The sequence below is a fragment of the Moschus berezovskii genome, chromosome 14 (assembly GCF_049115385.1).
Source record: "Moschus berezovskii isolate FMDL1 chromosome 14, NW_MosBer_1.0, whole genome shotgun sequence".
Classification (NCBI taxonomy): Eukaryota; Metazoa; Chordata; class Mammalia; order Artiodactyla; family Moschidae; genus Moschus; species Moschus berezovskii.
In genome coordinates, this window is record NC_142473.1 from 88,654,178 (window position 1) to 88,674,204 (window position 20,027).

General features: G+C 59.8%; 2 protein-coding genes across 2 annotated transcripts; one reads left to right on the plus strand and one right to left on the minus strand.

Moving 5' to 3' along the window:
* Positions 1–24: 24 nt before the first annotated feature.
* VPS26B (VPS26 retromer complex component B) lies at positions 25–15,137 on the plus strand. The gene is made up of 6 exons (XM_055424209.2): positions 25–444; positions 7,506–7,662; positions 10,164–10,328; positions 11,911–12,086; positions 13,117–13,259; positions 13,620–15,137. Exons 1-6 carry the CDS (start codon positions 222–224, stop codon positions 13,764–13,766), a joined length of 1,011 nt encoding a protein of 336 aa, XP_055280184.1. The 5' UTR covers positions 25–221; the 3' UTR covers positions 13,767–15,137.
* A 328-nt stretch (positions 15,138–15,465) lies between these two features.
* THYN1 (thymocyte nuclear protein 1) lies at positions 15,466–19,968 on the minus strand. The gene is made up of 7 exons (XM_055424210.2): positions 19,809–19,968; positions 18,465–18,646; positions 17,554–17,622; positions 17,123–17,215; positions 16,585–16,680; positions 16,157–16,307; positions 15,466–15,654 (listed from the first exon to the last, which is right to left on the minus strand). Exons 1-7 carry the CDS (start codon positions 19,840–19,842, stop codon positions 15,608–15,610), a joined length of 672 nt encoding a protein of 223 aa, XP_055280185.2. The 5' UTR covers positions 19,843–19,968; the 3' UTR covers positions 15,466–15,607.
* Positions 19,969–20,027: the final 59 nt, after the last annotated feature.

The following is a 20,027-nucleotide window of genomic DNA, read 5'->3' on the forward strand; positions in this document are numbered from 1 at the left end:
CGCGCAGCCACTCCGGCGCGTCCGGCTGAGCGGTGGACGCAAAGCGCGCTGCTTCGGGGCCGGGCCGCTGCCTCCGAGGTGGGCTCCGCAGGCCGCGGCCGGCGGGTGCCTCGCGCGCCCGCTCTGCTCTGCCCTCTGAACCGCGCCGGCCCGGCGGGCGCGGGCGTCGGCGTCGTGCCCAGCCCGCCGGCCTCCCCAGGCCCGGCCGGCCCGGCGGGGCCATGAGCTTCTTTGGCTTCGGGCAGAGCGTGGATGTGGACATCCTGCTGAACGACGCGGATAGCAGGCGGCGGGCCGAGCACAAGACCGAGGATGGGAAGAAAGACAAGTACTTCCTCTTCTACGACGGCGAGACGGTGTCCGGGAAGGTGAGCCTGGCGCTCAAGAACCCCAACAAGCGGCTGGAGCACCAGGGCATCAAGGTCGAGTTCATCGGGCAGATCGGTGAGTGCGGGGTCCGCCCCGCCCGGGCCCACCCCGCTCCCGCCCTCGATCCTGACCCCTGACCCCTGACCCAGCCTCTGACCTCCCTCTCCAGACCCCTGGCGCGACCCGAGCCCCTGTCCCCGCCCCCTAGCCCCCGCACCCCCACCTGCAATTCCAGACCCCTGCCCCTCTCCAGCCCCTGGCGCGACCCGAAGCCCTCCCCTAACCCCCCGCACGCACGGCTGCAATTCCAGATCCCCTGTCCCCCACTCCACCTCAGTCCCTGTGACCTGTTGTCTGCCGCCCTGGGTCCGAGCTCCGCGGGCCCGCCTCGGCTTCCGTGCCAGCTGGGCCCGCCTGCAGGTCGTGACAACCACTCCGAGCCCCGCGTGGCCCGCCCACCTATGTCTGTGGCCCACCAGCCTCTTACTGCACCTTCGCTGGGAACTGTTTGAGAAAGCATCCCCACAGGCTCCGGCATCAGCCTTGTGTCCACACACGCTGCATCCCTAAGACTTCTTGATTAGAAGAGAGTCTGCGCCACTCTTCTCCTTAACGAAAGGATGCTCCCAAGCCCCAGATTTAAGTGGTCAAAATTTCCCAAGCTCTAACAGTTTTCAAACTCGATTGTTAGCAGTTACAGCTAGATAATAAAAGATAGTAGCAATACAGAAGATTTGGGGGCTGCCAGTCAACACAGGGTTGTCTCCAGTTCTGTTTGGACTCTCCTGTTTACTAAAACTCACAGGTACTTCTGAAATAGTTTGTGTCAGTAGTTCAGGAGTAGGGTCACAGTAAACACCACAGTTGACTGAAAAGACACCGAGCAGAGAAATGGTGCCCCATGCCACCGCCCGCTCTGGCCCTGTGTGGGGGATTTCCTGGGAACGCTCCTCAGAGGCCCTCTGTCACTCCCTGTGATCCCAGCACAGAATCTGTTCTCCATTTTACAAAGACAGAAAACACAGGAGCCCTGGGGAAAGGCTGTGTACTCAGCACTTCAGTGCCCAGCCTGAAGTATTGGTTTCTGCTATTTAAGTTAACGGAAATCAGGTCGAAGGCTAGCTGATCCCGTAGGAATCCATCCGTTGTTATTTTAAACCCAGAATAAGAGTGGCCTGAAGCTGAAGAGTGAGTTTCAGACCCTTTGCTCACCTGCTTCCATCTGAGATAGTGTCCCCACAACAGCAGTGCTATTGACACTGTGGACCTGCTCATTCTTTGTTGTTGGGGAGTGCATTTCACAGCCTCTACCAGCCAGATGTCAGACCACAGAAATGTCTTACGTCCATGGAAGCTAAAATCACTCCTAGCAAAGAGCTCCTGGGGACACAGGGTGAACCCACAGCATTCTGTGCTGGGCGTGAGTAAGGCGATGAAGTTCAGGCCTCCTTAGATTTAGTGTTTTCACATCATAGCTTTAAGGTTGTCACTGGATTCCGTGGCTCTGCGTTAGGAGTGCAGAGGGGCACGTCTCGCCAGCAACTATGCCATCATTCCCGGGGTGACACCTGCCCCGTACGTGAGAGGTAACCAGAGCACCCCCTGCCTCAGCAGTTGTGGAATGGGCTGTTCAGGGATGCTGGCAAGGTCTCCCTCCAGCCCGACTGAAAGGGAGTTGGCTGCCCTGCCTGGTTTCCTGTCCACTTCCATCCCAGGACAGTATCCTTTCTCAGATTTCTCAGAGCCTCTTCTGCCTCCATCAACAGCACTTCCTGGGCCCCTGAGTTCACCCTGTGGCCTTGGGGAAGCTGTCCCCTCCCTGGGCCTTGGCGCTCTAACCTGTAAGGTTGCTGTCGCAACCGAATTCCCTTGGGAGAACGGTTAGGGGTCTAGGGCCCAGACTTTGTGCAGTGTGGGGTGTGTGTGCTGGACCTGAGAGACTGTTGTGACCCAGCCTCAGAGCACTGGAGCGAGGCTGGTGAGTGAGGTCCCCACGCTGCAGTCGGTCGCGTGGTTTCTGCTTCCTTGCTTTCCTGACGCTGCATGCAGCGGGCGGGGCTTCGTTCCGCTGTGCCGGTGACGTGCCGGGTGGTCCTGTCCTGTCCTGTGAGAATGCTGACGTCATTGTGCTCCAGCCACCTTCCCCGTTCGTTTCACTCAGAATGTTTCTTCTTATAAACCATCGTCTGTCCGGTTTGGAAGTGTGGACGTCCTGCCTGTGCATTCGGTAGAAGGACAGCCTGGTGTGTGACCAAGGCTGAAACAGAGGGTTACTTTGGTTACATAAGGCTCTGTAACGGGCAGACGTCGCTAAGGTCTCGTGAGGACTAGAGATCGTCAATGTGTGTGAAGTGCAGGCTCTGGCACTTGTCAACCAAATGCTTATAACCCCTGTTAGGCTGGATCTGGGGGCTGGACCTTTGAAGAGTCAGTTCTGGTTGCCTTGCTGACTGCCCCCAGGATCTCCATGCCAGGCCAGCCTCACCTGCTGCCTGCCCTGCATCTCCTCCCAGCAGAAGGGGTCGCCCAAGTTCTTGCAGGGATGGCTTTCTGGTGGCCATTGCATGGGTCCTATTCAGACCGCAGTCCTCACGGCAGGCCGGCCTGTTCGCACCGCAGCCCTCTCCAGCAGCCCCATCTGCACCCACTACTGCCCCGTCTGCTTGGACTCAAGTCTCCCGAGCCTTTCTCCTCACCTGAGCTCACCCCTGAGTTCCGTGCCTGGGTCTCTGCCTGCCTGCTGAACGCCCGTGGAGACACCACAGGTTGCCCAAGGACACATCCGAGCCAGAATGCTCCTCCTCTCTCTCCCTGCCCCAGCCCCCGCGCTGCGGCTCCTCCCATCTCCCCCGCTCCACACATCCCCTGGGTCGCATCAGCCTCTGGAACTGGGGGACCCCGGAGCGCTCCTGCCTCCCCCCGCCCGCCCAGCGGCTCCGGGGGCGGCTCGCCTCGGCGCCCCCTCACCCTCCTCAGTGCCACCACCCCTGACGCCTCTGTGTGGAGCAGCCTCCTGAGCGGCCTTCCTGCCTCGGTTTGCCTGTTCTTTCAGTTCAGTTTCTGTAAGAGCGAACTTTCTGAAAGGCAGTTCAGATGCTTTCAGCCCCTCCCGTAAACTCCTCCTTGACCCCCAGGGGGCTGAAGGGGGCAGTCGTCCAGCTCTTTCCTGAGCTGCCCCTGGTTTTCTCCAGACGTTCCTCTCTGACCCCTCACCCAGGCTTGCGTTATTGACTGTACCCGTCAGATGTCTGCGAGATACTCTGCACCTTCTGGAAGAAGAAGGGGCAAAGACAGGCATGAATAAGTGTCCCCTGGGTTCGTGAGGCTGAGATGCACTTTGTTGGGAAGTCTGTGATTTTCCATCCTAGACATTGGGTTCACAGTGTCACCACACACGATGTTCTGTGGCTTCTTGTCCCTCTGACACCTGCCAGGACTGGTCCAGTGTGGACCCCACTCTGATCTGCACAGAGAGAACCATACTGAAGAGGGACCATCAAATACTGCTGCTCTTATTTTTATGACTCAGTCGCTCAGTCATGTCCAACTCTTTGCAACTCCATAAACTTCAGCATGCCAGGCTTCCCTGTCCATCACCACCTCCTGGAGGTTGCCCAAGTTCATTTCCATTGAGTCAGTAATGCTGTACAACCATCTCATTCTCTGTCGTCCCCTTCTCCTCTTGCCTTCTACCTTTCCCAGCATCAGGGTCTTTTCCAGTGAGTCGGCTGTTCACATCAGGTGGCCAAAGTATTGGAGTTTCAGCTTCAGCATCAATCCTTCCAATGAATATTCAGGACTGATTTCCTTAAGGATGGACTGGTTGGATCTCCTTGCAGTCTCAAGGGTCTTCTCTAGCACCACAGTTCAAAAGCATCAGTTCTTCGGTGCTCAGATTTCTTTATATGGTCAAACTCTCAAATCTCTACATGACTACTGTGAAGATCATAGCTTTGACTAGACAAATCTTTGTAGCAAAATGATGTCTTTACTTTTTCACATGCTGTCTAGGATTGTCATAACTTTTCTTCCAAGGAGCAAATGTTTTCTATTTTCATGGCTGCAGTCACCATCTGCAGTGATTTTGGAACACATGAAGAGAAAATCTGTCACTGTTTCCACTGTTTCCCCATCTAGTTGCCATGAAGTGATGGGACTGGATGCCATGATCTTAGTTTTTTGAAAGTTGAACTTTAAGCCAACTTTTTCACTATTCCTCTTTCACTTTCATCAAGAGGCTCTTTAGTTCCTATTCACTCTCTGCCATAAGGTTGGTGTCATCTGCATATCTGAGGGTATTGCTGTTTCTCCTGGCAGTCTCGATTCCAGCTTGTGGTTCATCCAGCCTTGCATTTCGCATGCTGTACTCTGCATAGAAGTTAAGTAAGCAGGGTGACAATATACAGCCTTGACGTACTCCTTTCCCAGTTTAGAACCAGTCTGTTGTTCCATGTCTGGTTCTAATTGTTGCTTCCTGACCTGCATACGGGTTTCTCAGGAGGCAGGTCAGGTGATCTGGTATTCCCATCTCTTTCAGAATTTTCCACAGTTTATTGTGATCCACACAGTCAAAGGCTTTGGCATACTCAGTGAAGCAGAAGTAGATGTTTTTCTGGAACTCTTTGCTTTCTTTATGATCCAGTGAATGTTGACAGTTTGATCTTTGGTTCTTTTACCTTTTCTAAACCTTGTATATCTGGAAGATTTCAGTTCAAGTACCGTTAAAGCCTAGCTTGAAGGATTTTAAGCATAACTTTACTAGCATGGGAAATGAGCACAATTGTCCAGTAGTTTGAACATTATTTGGCACTGCCCTTCTTTGGGATTGGAATGAACACGAGCCTTTTTCAGCCCTGTGGCCACTGCTGAGTATTCCAAATTTGTTGATGTACTGAGTGCAGCTCTTCAACAGCAGCATCACCAACAGCATTTAGGATCTGAAGTAGTTCAGCCTGAACTTCATCACCTGCACTAACTTCTTTGGTAGCAGTGTTTCCAAGGGCTCACTTGACTTCACATTCCAGGATGTCAGGCTCTAGGTGAGTGATCACACCATCGTAATTATTTGGGTCATTGAGACCTTCTCTGTTGAGTTCTTCTGTGTATTGTTGCCACCTCTTCTTAATCTCTTCTCCCTCTGTTGGGTCCATACCGTTTCTGTCCTTTATTGAGCCCATCTTTGCATGAAATGTTCCCTTGGTATCTCTAATGTTCTCAAAGAATGTTACACTCCAAAGTAGAGAGCTAGCCTCGGGATCTAAGTTTTTAAGAGTAAAGCCCCCGGCTGAGCCAAAGCCCATCAGCCCAGCATTTCCCACTTACGGTCCTCGGACACTGGGCTTTGCTCCACCTGCTGCTGTCACCTGAAAGCACAGCAGAGCTCAGAGCTCGGCACCCGAGACACCCAGCTCCCCAGTTAAGGGCTCCACCCATTCCGGTCAGCAGAGGCTCCTGTAGCAAAGGACCAGCACGAGGCAGAGGACAGGCCCCTGTCCCGACTGGCTGGTGGCCCCTTTCCCCCCGGCCCCTGTGTGGACCGCCACCCCCACCCTACCCCCCTGTCAAGGGCATCTTGCCCCCACAGCCACGCCCCGATCATCTGTGTTGCCCCCCATGTGGCAGGCTTGCTGCCCACTGCTGACACTGCCTGGCCTGGGGGAGCAGGTGGGTTGTTGGTGACCTAAGGTGGATCCAGGTATAACGATCAGCAGCAAACTGATCACAGGGCGCTTCATGCGGAAGCAGTGGTGCTGGCTGGGCCTGACCTCTCTGCAACTCACCGTGACTTGGGCGCCGCCCTGCTGCCTGGGAGAACAAGCTCCACGGGGCGGGTCTGTCGGGGCCAGGGCCCAGGGCAGCCAGCCCCAGAGCTCCCTGGAAGCTGTGCTTTCCCCCCAAGGGCCCCCGTGGCAGGCCTGGTTGCAGTGTTGGCTCTGGGAGGCAGGAGATCTGGCTTCTCGACTCCAAGAAGGCTTCAATCGTCAGGGGCTTCAGACCTTTGCTGTGTGGAGTCTGCCCAGCCCCTCATGCTCTGGCTGTCCCTGAGAGAGGCAGCTGAGAGGTGCGGGCCAGGCCTGGCAGGTAGTGGTCCCAGCCGTACCGCCCTGTGGCCCTTCCCCCGTGTCCAGCAGCAGATGCGGTGATAGCACACCGCCTCCCACCGACCCGTCCTGTCCTGCTCAGGCCGCTGCGGGGCAGGGGTGCAGATTTGCCTGCGCTGGGGCCACGTGGAGTCAGTCGGTAGTAAGTGTCCCCGTTGCACAGCTAGGGACTGGGAGCACCGGGAAGCTGGGGTCCGGGGTCTTGTCTCCAGCAGCCATCCTGGAGCACAGTTCACCACTTCAGCAGCAGTGTGATGCGGGCACAGACAACCCAGGACACACGAGTGGCCTGACTCAGAACAGCCAGCCAGCAGGATTGTCTGAGAGGAGGGTGGGTATGCAGGAGGCCTTCTCAGAGGGAGGTCCCGGGACAAGCAAGAGTCTGTTGGGATGTCCATCCTGAGTCCCACCCAGGCCCCGGAATTGGAGGTATTGGGGGGTAGTGCCAGCCATCTGTGCCTCAGCACAGCCTCGGGGGTCCTGGTTCTCACAGGAGTCCGGGGAGTGTGGCCTAGACTGGGGTAGCCTGACAGCCCCTCCATCAGAGGGCCGCATGGACCCGTCTCCAAGTCCTCACCTGCCTCCCGCCTCGTGCTCATCCCTGATCTCCCAGGGCCCAGGAGCATACGCGGCCCAGTAGGAGACCTGGGGCGCTGGGCCTGTCCCCGCCCCGCGGCGCCTCAGTTTCCTTGTCTGGTAAACGGCTGACGGGCCCACCCAGCCGCTCAGGTTTCCGTGAGGATGTGACAGAGTGACGGAGTCGAGCAGCTTCTCACAGTTAGGACTCGCTTTACTGCGTAAAGAGACAGGTGTTTTGATGGCGGTTCCCCGACTGTCCCCTGGGTGCTGCCCCGGGACAGGATCTCCACGGAGCGCAGCGTGTTTGGGTGCAGGGCTGCCGTGCTGCTGTGCGGGCGGGGAGAGGGGACCGAGAGCCGGCGTGCGGCTCCGCGGCTGGGAGGGCACCTCCGCAGCGGGCCCCGCCGCCCTCTGCGGGCCAGGCTCCGGTAGCGGCGGTCTCCACCCTCCCTGCAGAGCTCTACTACGACCGCGGCAACCACCACGAGTTCGTGTCCCTGGTGAAGGACCTGGCCCGGCCTGGGGAGGTCACCCAGTCGCAGGCCTTTGACTTCGAGTTCACCCACGTGGAGAAGCCCTACGAGTCCTACACCGGGCAGAACGTGAAGCTGCGGTGAGTGACGTGACGCCGCCTCCTCCGGCTCCGCACACCCCGCGACGTGGGCCTGTGTTGTGTCACGTGAGAAGGGGGTCACAGATTTGGACTCTTTTAAATTTATGTTTGACTGCACCGGGCTTCACTGTTGCCAGCAGGCTTTCTCTTGCTGCGGGGAGCAGGGGCTTCTCATTGCAGTGACTTCTGTGGTGGTGCAGGGGCTTAGTTGCCCTGAGGCGTGTGGACTCTTCCTGGACCAGGAATTGAACCCATGTCCCCTGCAGTGGCAGGCAGATTCTTAACCACTGGACCACCAGGGCAGTCCCAGATTTGAATTCTGATCCCAGACCCGTTGTCTGCATCTTTTGGGACAGGAGAGAATAAAACGTAGGACAGTGTGGGACGCTTTAGAACAGGGATACACACCTTTTAAGGACAGGCGATTGTTTTCCTTGTTTCAGTCTTGAAAACTGAAGGTGGGCACTGATTCCAGGGCCTCTGGGCCGTGTGACGTCACCTGGACTTCTGGCTCCAAGTTGTGGTCATCACCTGGGGCCTGCGTGGGGAAGCACATGGGTCCTGGGGAGGTCTCCCCTCTCCCGTGAGAAGACGGACCGCAGGCTCTTCTTTTCCAACCTTTGCAGGGAGGTCCAGGCGCTGACGTGCCCCAGTCAGCAGCGCTCTGACCGCTCCTGGAGGAGGCAGCAACAGCAGGCACTGTCTGGTGGTCAGTTAAGCTGGGCCAGGGGCTTGTGGTTTAATGTGACGCTCTGCAGTGGGTTCCTCAGGTGTTCCGATGTCAGAAAACTGTTGAACACAGGACGTCAGCTCCTCAAAATGTTAAAACTACCAAATGATTCATCAATTCCACATCTATGTATAAATCCAAAAGAAGTGAAAGCGAGGACTCAAACAGATATAAATGCTCCCACGTTTGGCAGCAGCATTCCCAGTAGCCACAAAGTGGACATGACCCCAGCGTCCATCAGTAGCTGAGTGGTTGAGCACCATGTGTGTCCACATGGTAGAATGGTGCTCGGCCTTGAAGGGGAAGCAGACCCTGACCCCTGCTACGGCCCGGCAGAGCCTTGAGAACCTCATGTACAGTGAAAGGTGCCTGTGTTCCCTTGGCGGGCAGCTCCTGCATGGTGGTGAAGACAGCCAGGCCAGGCAAGGTGAGGGGCTGGGGAGGAAGCTGCAGGCTCGAGCAGGACCCTGGACAGCGGTCTCTGGGGCGTGCTCTGGGGACTGACGACTCCGGGACTGGTTAGAAGCTCTGGAGGAAGGCATAGCTGGAGAGAGAAGGCGAGAAGTTGCAGGATCGAGATGTCGGACAATGGTTCTCTACCAACGGTCCTGTGTTAGATTCAGTGGTAGGGGTGGAAATTATTAGAAACGTGGAGGTTCCTATGTTGTCCTCCAGGGCAGTTTCATGCTCAGGGTGAGTCCCGGGCACCTCCAGACGCTGGAGCAGGAGATGCGAGCCTCGGGCGGGCGCAGAGGAGGCCAAGGGCTGCTGGCTTCCACCTCTGATGGCTGCTCTGAGGCCTCGCCCACAGGGGCAGGGCTTGCGGGCCTGAGCTTAGTGGGGGCTGCGTGGGGGACAGGAGGCAGGAGGGCGACCAGAGAGCGGCGAGAGCCGCCCAGGACGGCCTGTCTGCCGCGAGGCTGCAGCCCAGCATCCCAAGACAGTGGAGACCAACTGACCGCCTGTCCTCATGTCCCGGGGCTGCGGTGCCCGGGAGGCCTCCCTGCAGAGCTGGCCCATGGCCCAGCATGGCTCGGCCCTTCACGGCCCCGTCTCCTCTCTCACGCAGGCCGGGCACCTTGGTGCAGCCGGACGCCGTTTGGGTTCAGGCCTCTCCTCCTCTGCTGCTCCACTTCTGAGGCCAGTTCTCCTTGAAGGCCCCTCTCCCTGGAGCACCGGGTTGCGGCCTCTGGCTGACATTCTACATGCGCTCTAGTTTCCTGTCGATTGGCGGTCTCCCCGGGCGGTGGGGGTGGTGGGGGGGTAGGGGGGTCAGTACCGTGAGTCGCCTGCGACTCCATCTCTGCGTCCTAGGTCTGGTAATAAACGCTGTGGGGACTTGCTGACCTGGTTTCTTCATCACCTCTTCCTGTCACTTAACTGTGGGGGACTTGAAACGTGCTCACTCATGGAGTGCTGTCAGATAGACAGCATGCAGACCTAAGAGTACATGGTCCCTATGTCCAAAGAGCCAGGAGGAGCTGCAGAAATAAAAGCTGCACACAGTGCCTGGCAGGTGGCGGTGAGGCTGCTGTTGGGGTACAGCCCCCCTGGTCCCCGGGCCGGGCTCAGGGAGCGGCTGGGGAAGGGCCTCTGAGCTCCCTGCAGCTATAATGGCAGGAATGTCTCGGTGCGTCTCTGCTGGGAGGGGGTGCCCAGAGGCGACTACTCAGAGGAATCAAAGCCGCAGAGGCTGACTCAACCAGGGGTTCTCGGGGCGGCGGGGGGTGAGTAAACCCAGGTCCCTTCGCTGCTTGCCCGCCTCCCACAGGTACTTCCTCCGGGCCACCATCAGCCGCCGCCTCAACGACGTTGTCAAGGAGATGGACATCGTGGTGCACACGCTGAGCACATACCCCGAGCTGAACTCGTCCATCAAGATGGAGGTCGGCATCGAGGACTGTCTGCACATCGAGTTTGAGTATAACAAGTCCAAGTGAGTGGCGGACGGCTGGCACCTGAAGGGGAGGGCGTGCAGGCCTTGATTTTAACTGGTCAGAACATTTTAGACCATGCCTGCTATTACAGCCTCAAAATACCTCAGTGCTTGTAAATTGCACAACTTACTGACCATTCAAAAACTACCACGAGCATCTTTCTTTTTAGTATAATACATTCCTGAAAACGCTCGAACATCAAATATGCAAAGTAAATGTATGTTCAACTCACAGAACTAAAAAAGCCCCCGCGTTGCTAAGGAGGGTCTCCGGGTGGGGCAGCCTCGCCTCAGACCTGCTGGCCTCCAGAGGCTCAGGGCGGGGGCTGCCTGGGCGGCCCTCCTGAGGGACTGGGGACACGGGGCTTCCTCGGACTGGTCGTGGACAACTGTGCTTCCCCCGCCCCTGGCCTGGAGCCAGCGCAGCCCCATGGGCCCCGCCCGTGGGAGCCACCCCGCCCCTGGGAGGGGCCCTTTGCCTTCTTGCAGTCCTGGGGCTCGCAGGCCTTCCCAGGAAGGAGCCCCCGGAGTACTGCCCACCAGCACCCCAGCCACCTGGTGTAGAGGGAGCCACCTCATAGAAACGCAAGCAGCCTCCAGTCAGCAGTACGGTGAAGACCAAGCTGAGCAGGAGACAGGCCTGTTTGAGGCTGGACGGGCACGCCGGGCCCTGGCTGCAGAGTAGGCTGCGCCCAGCACACGTGCTGCCGTCCCACCCACAGGAGGAGCCCGCAGCCGAGGGCGGCGTTCCGTTCTGACCCCACGGGCTCGGGTGGGGCTTACCAGCACTTCAGCTCCTGTACCTGGGTTTCCTGTCTGAAAATGAGGGGCTTGGGTCAGGTGAGTGGAAAGGTGCCAGGAAGGAGGAGGAGCCCAGCCCCCCAGAGCGGCTCCCTTGTGTCTCTCTTGGGTCAGAGCCCACTGAGCGTGGAGGGGCGTCCGGGTTGCAGCCCTGTGAGAGCTGGGTGAGCGTGTGCTCCAGCATCCCTCCCGGAGGCTGCTCTTCAATGCCCGCAATGCCGTGGGGAAGCGGGGCAGACGGGGCTGGATGCAGGCAGGCCCCCAGCCTGGGGACAGGCCCCAGCCCGCACCCTGCATCTGTCAGTGATCTGTCCTCCCCTGTGGTCAGAGCCTGCGTCCTCAGCCCCCGCCCCCAGCTCCCATCCCCTTCCTGAGCTTCACTCGGAACATTTGCTCTTCGAGGCTACACCGGGTGCAGACCAGCCCTGCTGCTGACTCACCGGGGAGGGCCTAGCTCCCAGACGCCGGAGGAAGACTGGGGCCTGGTCCCCACTCCTGGTGGGTCAGCCTCTCGCCCCAGAGCCTCTAAAGTACATGCTGGTTACAGCTCTGGGCAAGGGTGACAGGGACCCACTCTCTGAGGCGTGTGTGGGACAGCAGTGGGAGCGATGCTGGTTCCAGTGCAGGGCGTCGGAATTTGCTCCGCGGGGCAGCCTGGAGGGTATGTGGGCCCGCGTGGCCGCAACTCTCCTGGCCCACCACCCCCAGGCGGGCTGCACCCTCTCCAGATCCAGGAGGCCTGTCTGGTCTGGAGCCGCACCTCTTGGCTTCCTCTCTGCAGGTACCACCTGAAGGACGTCATCGTGGGGAAGATCTACTTTCTGCTGGTGCGGATCAAGATCAAGCACATGGAGATAGACATCATCAAGCGGGAGACGACCGGCACAGGCCCCAACGTGTACCACGAGAACGACACCCTCGCCAAGTACGAAATCATGGACGGCGCGCCCGTGAGAGGTGAGCCCACCAGGCTGGGGCACCGGGCTACTGTCGTGGCCAGTGGCCCTGAGCCTGTGCTGTCTTCACTCGCACCATCCTTGCCGCTGGGGGAGCGAAGTGGTCCTCCCTCCTAGTTCCCGCACCAGGCTGACAAGTCAGGCTCTGGGCTGCCTGGCCAAGTGGACACTCTGACCAACCTCCCTTCTGCTGTGCATGGTGCTGGCGTGACCTCTAGGATGAGTGAAGCTCGAGTTGGTGGGACCCTGGTGGTTACTGGGAGGAGCGATCGTTCCAGGTCTTTGTTGGCGCTGCAGCTGCCAACGATGTGCGTTTTCACGTGGATGTGCTCGGTACAGCCAGGGCCTCACTCAGCTCTTCCCCAGTCCACGCCACGCGGGATGAGGGGGTTGTGGCTTCCCAGGTCCTTGGCCTCCCAAGCAGGGTCTTTGGGGCAGGACTGGGCCATCCTGCCTGCTGGCTCCATCATGTCCCCAGCCACACAGCCAGGCCAGGCTTGCCCTCCCTGGGGCACCATGGGGCCTGTGAGCCACGCAGGGTGACGCGGGCTCCGTGTGTGACTTTGGGCTGCTCCATGTCTTTGCGCTTGCTCAGTGGAGCTGTGTCCTGAGATTGTTCCGCTTAGCTGAGGAGGGCACCGTGTTAGAGGCAGAAGGGATCTGAGATACCATATAGCCTGAATCCCTCACTTTCCACGTGAGAACACGAGGGTCCAGGGACAGTAGCAGACCCACCGAGTTCAGTGGAGAGAGCTGGGGCCGCCAGTCTCAGGGGGCATGGGGTGGGGGAGCTGACACTGGAATCACTGGGGAAGACAGTGCGCTAGCTAGGGTGGGACAGCTGGCTCTTAGAACCCAGCCACTGGACTCTTACACTGGTAAGAGTCAGAGCTGCTCACCTGCCATCCTGTGGTTGGCACTCTGCCACTCCGGTCCTGCCGGGCATCAGCCAGGAGACGGAGCGGGCCTCCTGGAAGCAGGAAGCGGGCAGGGCGCCTGCCCTGCCCCCCTGACCCCTCCTGGCCCTGCAGGAGAGTCCATCCCCATCCGCCTCTTCCTGGCGGGCTACGAGCTCACACCCACCATGCGGGACATCAACAAGAAGTTCTCGGTGCGCTACTACCTCAACCTGGTGCTCATTGATGACGAGGAGCGGCGCTACTTCAAGCAGCAGGTGGGGCCGCGGCCTCGGGGGCGGGGGAGGCCGTCGGAGGGGCGGGGCCGCGGGGGGCGAGCTGGTGGGTGTCTGCGCTGCTTGGTGCACCCCGAGCGGCGGGGAAGGGGTCTGTGCTGCTTGGTTCACCCCGAGCCCTTTGGCCCAGACTGGGTCCCGGTTGACACCAGCCCCCGTGGCTGCTCCGCCCTCCCTCCCCCAGGGGATGGACAGCTGCTTGTTGGCGGGAGACCAGGGGGGGCTTTGCCTAAGAGTCCCTGGGACCCTCCCCAGGCCTCACCTCACACGCCCCTCCCCATGTGCCGCCCGCCCCCTAAGACTCCCCAGGTCCCTCTCACGTGCCGTCCCGCCCCCCTGCAGGAGGTGGTGCTGTGGCGGAAGGGCGACATCGTCCGGAAGAGCATGTCCCACCAGGCAGCCATCGCCTCCCAGCGCTTCGAGGGCACGACGCCCCTGGTGGAGGCACGGACCCCCGGCCCACTGTCCGACGGGGGCAGCAGACAGTAGGCCCAGGGCGGGGAGGTGGCTGGAGCGGGAGATCTGCTGCTGACCTGCGCTCGCAGCCTGGAAACAAACCATGTCTTTGACGTAAATCCTTTTTCCTGAAGAACCTGAGGGGCTGGGGTTGGGAGGCAGGGTGTCCGGGACTCTGTGCCCCACAGGGGCGCGGGGAGAGGAGGGGTGTCCCCGGGGAGCTGTCTGTGGGGCTGCAGAAGGCTCGGCTGGCGGAGGGGGCTCAGGCCAGGAGCTGCCGCGGGAGTCTAGACAGGGTACTCTGGCGCCTTCACAGGCCGCCATGGTCATTCTCCGACTCCCAAGCATGGTCCTGGACGGGGTCTGCGGCGCCTCTGGCCACCGACCCAGGCACAGAGACACGGGCATCCGCGTGGCACGCGGACGGCGACAGGGAGAACTCAGCGGTCGCGCGCGGCATGGTGGCCCTGGGCGCCCAGGAGTCGAGGCCCTTGCTCCCTGCTGTCCCCCTCGTTCCCTGAACCCGGGCTTGATCTGACGCCTGGAAGCTCTGCGCTCACCGCGGGGGGGTGGGGGGGCGGGCCTCCCTAGCTGCTGTGCTCCCCCCACAGCTTGGGACCAGCGGCGTTCTGTGTATGTGGGTGCTTGCCACGCCAGAGGGGGTGTCCCACGGCCACACTGCGCCTGGGCCTGTCGTGGTAAGGGTGTGGCTGTCCATCCTGCCCTCTGGTCTCTTCTAGAATAGGCAGACCCCGGGGTCAGCAGGTACCATGCATTCGGGGGTCTGGTTTCTCTGTCTTGCGGGAAGCAGACGGTTTGTTCTGTGTCATCTTTATAGGGACCCCTTTTCTCCTTGGAAGTCGGGGTAGCTGTGGGCCTCGGACTGGGCAGGGCTTGTGGGTCAGAGCTCAACTGCAGAGAGGGGCGTTCAGGCGGCGTCAGGAAGAGCGCCGGCACTGGGGGCAGGAGAGCCGGGCAAGGGCAGGTGGTCCCTCGGCTGGACCACAGCTCCGGAGGGCGGAGCAGCGCCCCTCAGCTTTTCCAGCGCGAGAGCCGAGCCCTGGGCCCCCCAGGGCAGCCTGCACCGTTACCACAAGGACTGCCCACCCACCCTCCGCCCCAGCCAGCCGCGCCCGACACCGGTCCTCTGAAGGGGCCGGAGCGCAGCCGCCGCTGTACTCTGCCTGCCCGTTCTCCGCCTCTTTGCCAGACAAGTGTGGGAAGGTAGCTGGGGCACCAGCAGAGCAGAGGGGCCGGATAGGCAGCGTGGCCTGCGGTTGAGCCGCTGCACGTTTACAGGTTTCTCGATGTGTGTCTTAGTGGCGTGTCTTAAACCAAGCTCTGTTCCAGCTGTGTGTCTGATTAAAGCAAGCCCCTGGGCTCGGAGGCTTCGTGCCCACGGTCCGCCAGGCTCTGTGGTGTCTTTATTGCCCCGCCACACGCACCACTCCAGCCCACGACACCTGCCCTCCCCACGCCTGCGGTTCTTGGTGAACAGCAATGGCCATGTTGTTAATGCTGGTTTCATATAAGCACATGGCTGAGAAAGAAATTTCGGATTGATTCCAGCCTGGCAACTTGTCCTGAAACTGCTGGTTTAACCTCTGGGGTACCAGACACTTGAGGGGCGGGGAGGGAAGGGTATAGACAGTCGTGTCACCAGACTGGGCCCTGCACCCAGCCAAGGGGCTGTGAAATCTGTTCTACCCGCGATGCTGACTGAAAGAAATGCTTCCAACTTAAGCATGGGTGTTTATTAGAAAGGACCAGGCCCTGCCCCCGCTCACAACTGGCATGCTTCCCACACTGCCTCTTGTTTTGTGGTAGCTTGACTTTGAGGCAACGTCTTGTCCATTTTAGCAGCCACATTTCCATTAACTCGGTTCCTTTTCCTCCAGGCTCAGGATAAAATCAAACTCCTCTGCCAAAAAGGGCACGAAGAGGAAGAATTAAGTCTGTATCACCTCCTGAATGGGCTTCCCAGGTGGTGTCAGTGGTAAAGAACCTCCCCTGCCAATGCAGGACGCGTAAGAGACATGGGTTCGATCCCTGGGTCGGGAAGATCCCCTGGAGGAGGGCATGCAGCCCGGTCCAGTGTTCTTGCCGGAGAGTCCCATGGACAGAGGGGCCTGGGGAGGTATGGTCAGTGGAGTCGGATGACTCAGTGACTTAGCTTGCGTGCTCCTGAATGGAGGGAGCCGGCAGGCGGGTCTTGGCTTGAGGCCAGCAGCCACTCGGGAACAAGGAGGGGTTCTGGCTGCCACAGCACACGGCATCCTGGGCAGCCCAGGGAGCTCCTCTTGTGGGAATTACGGGGGGCAGGGACACTTGGCCCTTAACCGCTGTGCTTAGGCTTCACTAGCGAGTACGAGTGAATTCACAGTCATTCTGGCATGTGGTCCAAAGACAAGGGCCATCCTTACCTCGGGTCAGGCGCTGAACGGACAGCCTCTGGCGAGTGAAGAGAGCCATGTTTTTTAAAGGGCCGCCAGAGGCTTTGTGTGCTTGGTGATGGGCTCTGAGCTCAGCCAGGGGAATGAAACGCTTCATCATCCGCACAAACTGTACGTCCACCTACAGGGCAGTGGTGCGTGGGACAGAAAGCACGTCTGTGAGACGCGTCATCATCCACACAAAGTACATCCACCCACAGGGCACTGGCACGTGGGACAGAAAGCACGTCCAGCTGTGTCAGCTGAGGGTAGGAGGCCCTGCGGGCAGGGTGCCCGCGCCCATCCTCCGCTCCAGGGGCAGGGTGACCTCACTGACTGGAGCGGGGCTCTGTGCCCTGCCCTAGAGACCCCCAGAGCCTCTGCCCACCGTGAACTCGGAAGAGGAGGAGTAACTCTACCATGGACCACTTGGGGTTGTCTTCTTTGCTGGACGAATCATAGTGGGGACTGTTCTTGTCAAACTGTGTGTGGTCCGGGTAAGCCTCCTTCACAATCTGAAATCAGATCCGAGTCTCTCGTCATTTGTCCAGTCAGCTCCACAGCCAGACTTCAGTCCGAGTGAAGCTTCCATTTCTTGGCCTACATGGTCTCGCCCCGTCTGCCTGCCACAGAGCCAGCGAGGGCTCAGACATCTGAGAATACTGCAGTCTGAGGCAACCCTGACGGTGGGCTCTCAACCAAGCAGAGCTCGCTGCTGGCACCGGTTTCCCCCCCACAGTCGCGTGTCCACTGGCTGCCAGCCTGCCTGAGTGCAAGGCCACGGTGTGGACCACGAGAAGCCTGTGCCCGGGGGGCCTGGGATGCAGGCCTGCCTTGCTGTAGTCCTTCCTGCCATCCACTCCTGACTGGGGCGGGGGGGCGCAGATGACCCACCTAAGCTCTGTCCCCAGACCCACGTGAAGGGAGCCAGCTCAGCCCTCAGCCTGGATGCCTGACCTTCACGAGGCCCGCGATGCCTGGCTCTCTGCAGTTGCTGTGGTAGAAGAAGGCTTCCTCGTCCAGCCTCATGGCCCTCAGGAAGTTCCGGGCCTGTTGCAGCAGACAAGGAACAAGCGCTGTCCTCCCACTGGTGGGAAGCCCCAGCCGGCGGAAATCGAGCCCGCCTTTGTTAGCTGACACTGCTTTCTGCAGCTTCCCCCCGGTTCAGCTCCACCCTTGCCTTTTACCCAGAGGTGCATCAGGACACTGGCTGGAACACAGGCAGTTTCAATACTGCAGAAAGCCAGAGAAATTAAGGTATTTGTCGTGTATCTTCAGGTTTGGGTTCAGGGAAAAAGCAGCCTCGACCGAGACAGCTTCCCTGCTGAGTAGGTCAGAGGGAAGCAGGCTTTGCCCCCCAAGCCTGACGGTCCCACCAGCTCGCCCACCTGGTAGTTGCGAACACCATCCCAGCACGTCGTCTGCCTGGGCTGTGCCTGGAGATCCTCAATGCTGAACTGGGCCAGAAACAAGCTCATTCGGTGAACTCGCCTGGGCCGGCTGGTCAGGACGCATGGAAGCAGACACGTTCCTCCCCGTTTAGTGTGAGCACTGCCAGCAGCAGGGCCCAGGAGCCTCTGGGATAGTACCCCACAGAGCCGCGCACGCCAGGCACGCAGACGGCAGCCCGGTGCCACCCTGTCATCCTCACAGTCCAGAGGACTAGGGGAGTGGGTAGTTAATCTGCTAATCCGGTTATTTCTATTTCTCTATTATTAAAATATTATATATCCCTTCTATAGCATCTCCAACTGTGTTGTCTCTGGGCTGTCGTGAGAACTGACTCACACTCACCCCCTGGTTATCGGCTGTTGGCAGGGAGATACCTAAGGGCACGGCGGGTGGCCACAGAAAGGCAGCCCAAGGCCAAGTGTGGCCTGGCTTGGGGCTGGCAGACCAGCCTTCGGGCTGCATCCGGTCCGTGCCTGACTCGCAGAGTTTCACTGGACTCAGTCGTTTGTTTACTGGAACAGAGACAGGTGGCCTATGGCCAGTTTTTTTTTGTTGTTGTTACTGTTTATCTTGCATGGGCGTATAGCTGACGTGGTGACAGCTTCAGGTGGACAGTGAAGGGACTCAGCCATACGACCACATGGATCCATTCTCCCCCAAACTCCCCTCCCACGCAGGCTGCGTGGCCACTTCTGGTGACGACAGCAGCACTGCAACCACAACCACCTCGCCCTTTAGAGAAAAGGCAGAGGTTCACAGAGCAGACAGCAGATGGCAGTGCGTCCTGCTGGCCACATTCCATACCATCTCCTCCCTGCTCCCCGTGGCATCCCCTGTGGGGCCTCACCTTCACATCCACGCCTTTCTCCAGTCGGCTTTCTGGCTCTGACTTCATCAGCCAGTAGCTGCTGAGAGTCTCCCCACCGTCTTCAGAGACTGGAGTCTTCTGGAGGCTGGAGTTCTCCACTGGGGCTGATGCCCCCTCCAGGTTCTTAGTTTTGGTGCGTTTTCCTTCTGGCCCCTTCATGTCTGCAGTAGAAGCAAAAAGGGAACTTTCGTACTTGCTGAGAAAGTTCTGATGCAGGAAAAACAGCTGCTCTGGAGTCAGCGCTTCCCAGGTGGTGCCAGTGGTAAAGAACCCCCCTGCCAACATAGGAAATAGATATGGGGTTCAGTCCCCAGGGTTGGGAAGATCCCCTGGAGGAGAGCTTGGCAACCCACTTAAGTATCCTTGCCTGGGGAATCCCATGGACAGAGGAGCCTGGCGGGCTACAGTCCATAGGGTCACAGAGAGCAACTGAGCACAAGCACAATACAAACAGTGGGCTGAGGCAGTGCCTGTCGTTACCATCAGAGTTCAGGAACATGAGTTTCTAGGTCACCTCAGACTCCTTCCTTGCTCACTGTGCTCTGAGCCTGCCTCCTTTCCACTCCTGGAAGGTGCTCAGGGAAGCTGGACAAAGCCGCCACTGAGGAGTTTGCAGACACGGATAAGACAGTTTTGCCCTCCAGTGAGGGAAACGTGCCTGAAGCAGAGTGGGCACCTGGTAACTAAGAGCTGTTTTTACCTGTGCTCCGTGGTCACTCAGCCTAAAGCAGTCAGTCCACACCGTCCACCTGGAGGGTACGCGCCAGCTTATATACCAGCCTGCCACGCTGGCCTGAACCCACCTGACCCTCCTGCACAGCCTCTGAACTAAGTGGAAGCTCCTACGTGAGCCATCCTGACGGCCGTCTAGCACGCGGCAGCCTCCTGGTGTGCCGGGGGTCCCCCTGGACAGTGATCGGGACACTGTGCACACCGTGTGCGCTGATAATCAACAACCCGCAACCCTCGCCCGTCTCCGGGAAGCACGTCCTCTGCCCCTGAATGCTCTGCTGCTGCTGCTCTTCCACTGGGAATGCCACTCACCCTTGTGAACACGAGAGACGCCCCGCTTTCCTACCCATTCTCGACGCTAGACTCAAAGCCCCGGCCCCCCGACCCGCTCCCTTCCGCGTGTGGCTCCCCTCGGGCTGGGGGCCGCGCGCCGGCCCTCGTCCCAGCGCCCTCCTCGGACCGTCAGCGCTCGGACGGACGAGCGGCAGAGAAGCGCCCAGGACAGAAGCCGGGGGCGGCTCGGGGCCCCGGATCGCAGAACCAGCCTCCCGGCCTCTCCGCGCGCGCTGAGCGGGGGCCCGGCGCGCTCACCCGGCTCCGCCGGCCGCCTCCGGGCTCGCGGCATGCTGTCCCGCGAGTCGGGACGGCCGCCGCCTCCGGCGCTCGCTGGAACCCCCGCGGCGCCCCGCGAAGCCCGCGGCGCGCGCCTCGGGGCTCCCCTCTCCCCGCGCGCTCGGGCCCGCCGCGCCACCCCCGCCGGCGCCCCGCGGCGCTCTCCGGGCCTGGCACGCGCGCCGCGGCCCCGCGGCC

What these genes read in the sequence shown, in the direction of transcription:
- VPS26B (XM_055424209.2), top strand. Translation starts at nt 222, where the DNA reads ATGAGCTTCTTTGGCTTCGGGCAGAGCGTGGATGTGGACATCCTGCTG. An exon ending in TTTGAGTATAACAAGTCCAA is followed by an intron (nt 10,329 to 11,910) that starts GTGAGTGGCGGA and finishes TCCTCTCTGCAG; the next exon opens with GTACCACCTGAAGGACGTCA. An exon ending in GGCGCTACTTCAAGCAGCAG is followed by an intron (nt 13,260 to 13,619) that starts GTGGGGCCGCGG and finishes GCCCCCCTGCAG; the next exon opens with GAGGTGGTGCTGTGGCGGAA.
- THYN1 (XM_055424210.2), bottom strand. Translation starts at nt 19,842, where the DNA reads ATGCCGCGAGCCCGGAGGCGGCCGGCGGAGCCGG. An exon ending in ATGGTGTTCGCAACTACCAG is followed by an intron (nt 17,216 to 17,553) that starts GTGGGCGAGCTG and finishes CTGCTGCAACAG; the next exon opens with GCCCGGAACTTCCTGAGGGC. An exon ending in CGTTCAGCGCCTGACCCGAG is followed by an intron (nt 15,655 to 16,156) that starts GTAAGGATGGCC and finishes CCTTTTTGGCAG; the next exon opens with AGGAGTTTGATTTTATCCTG.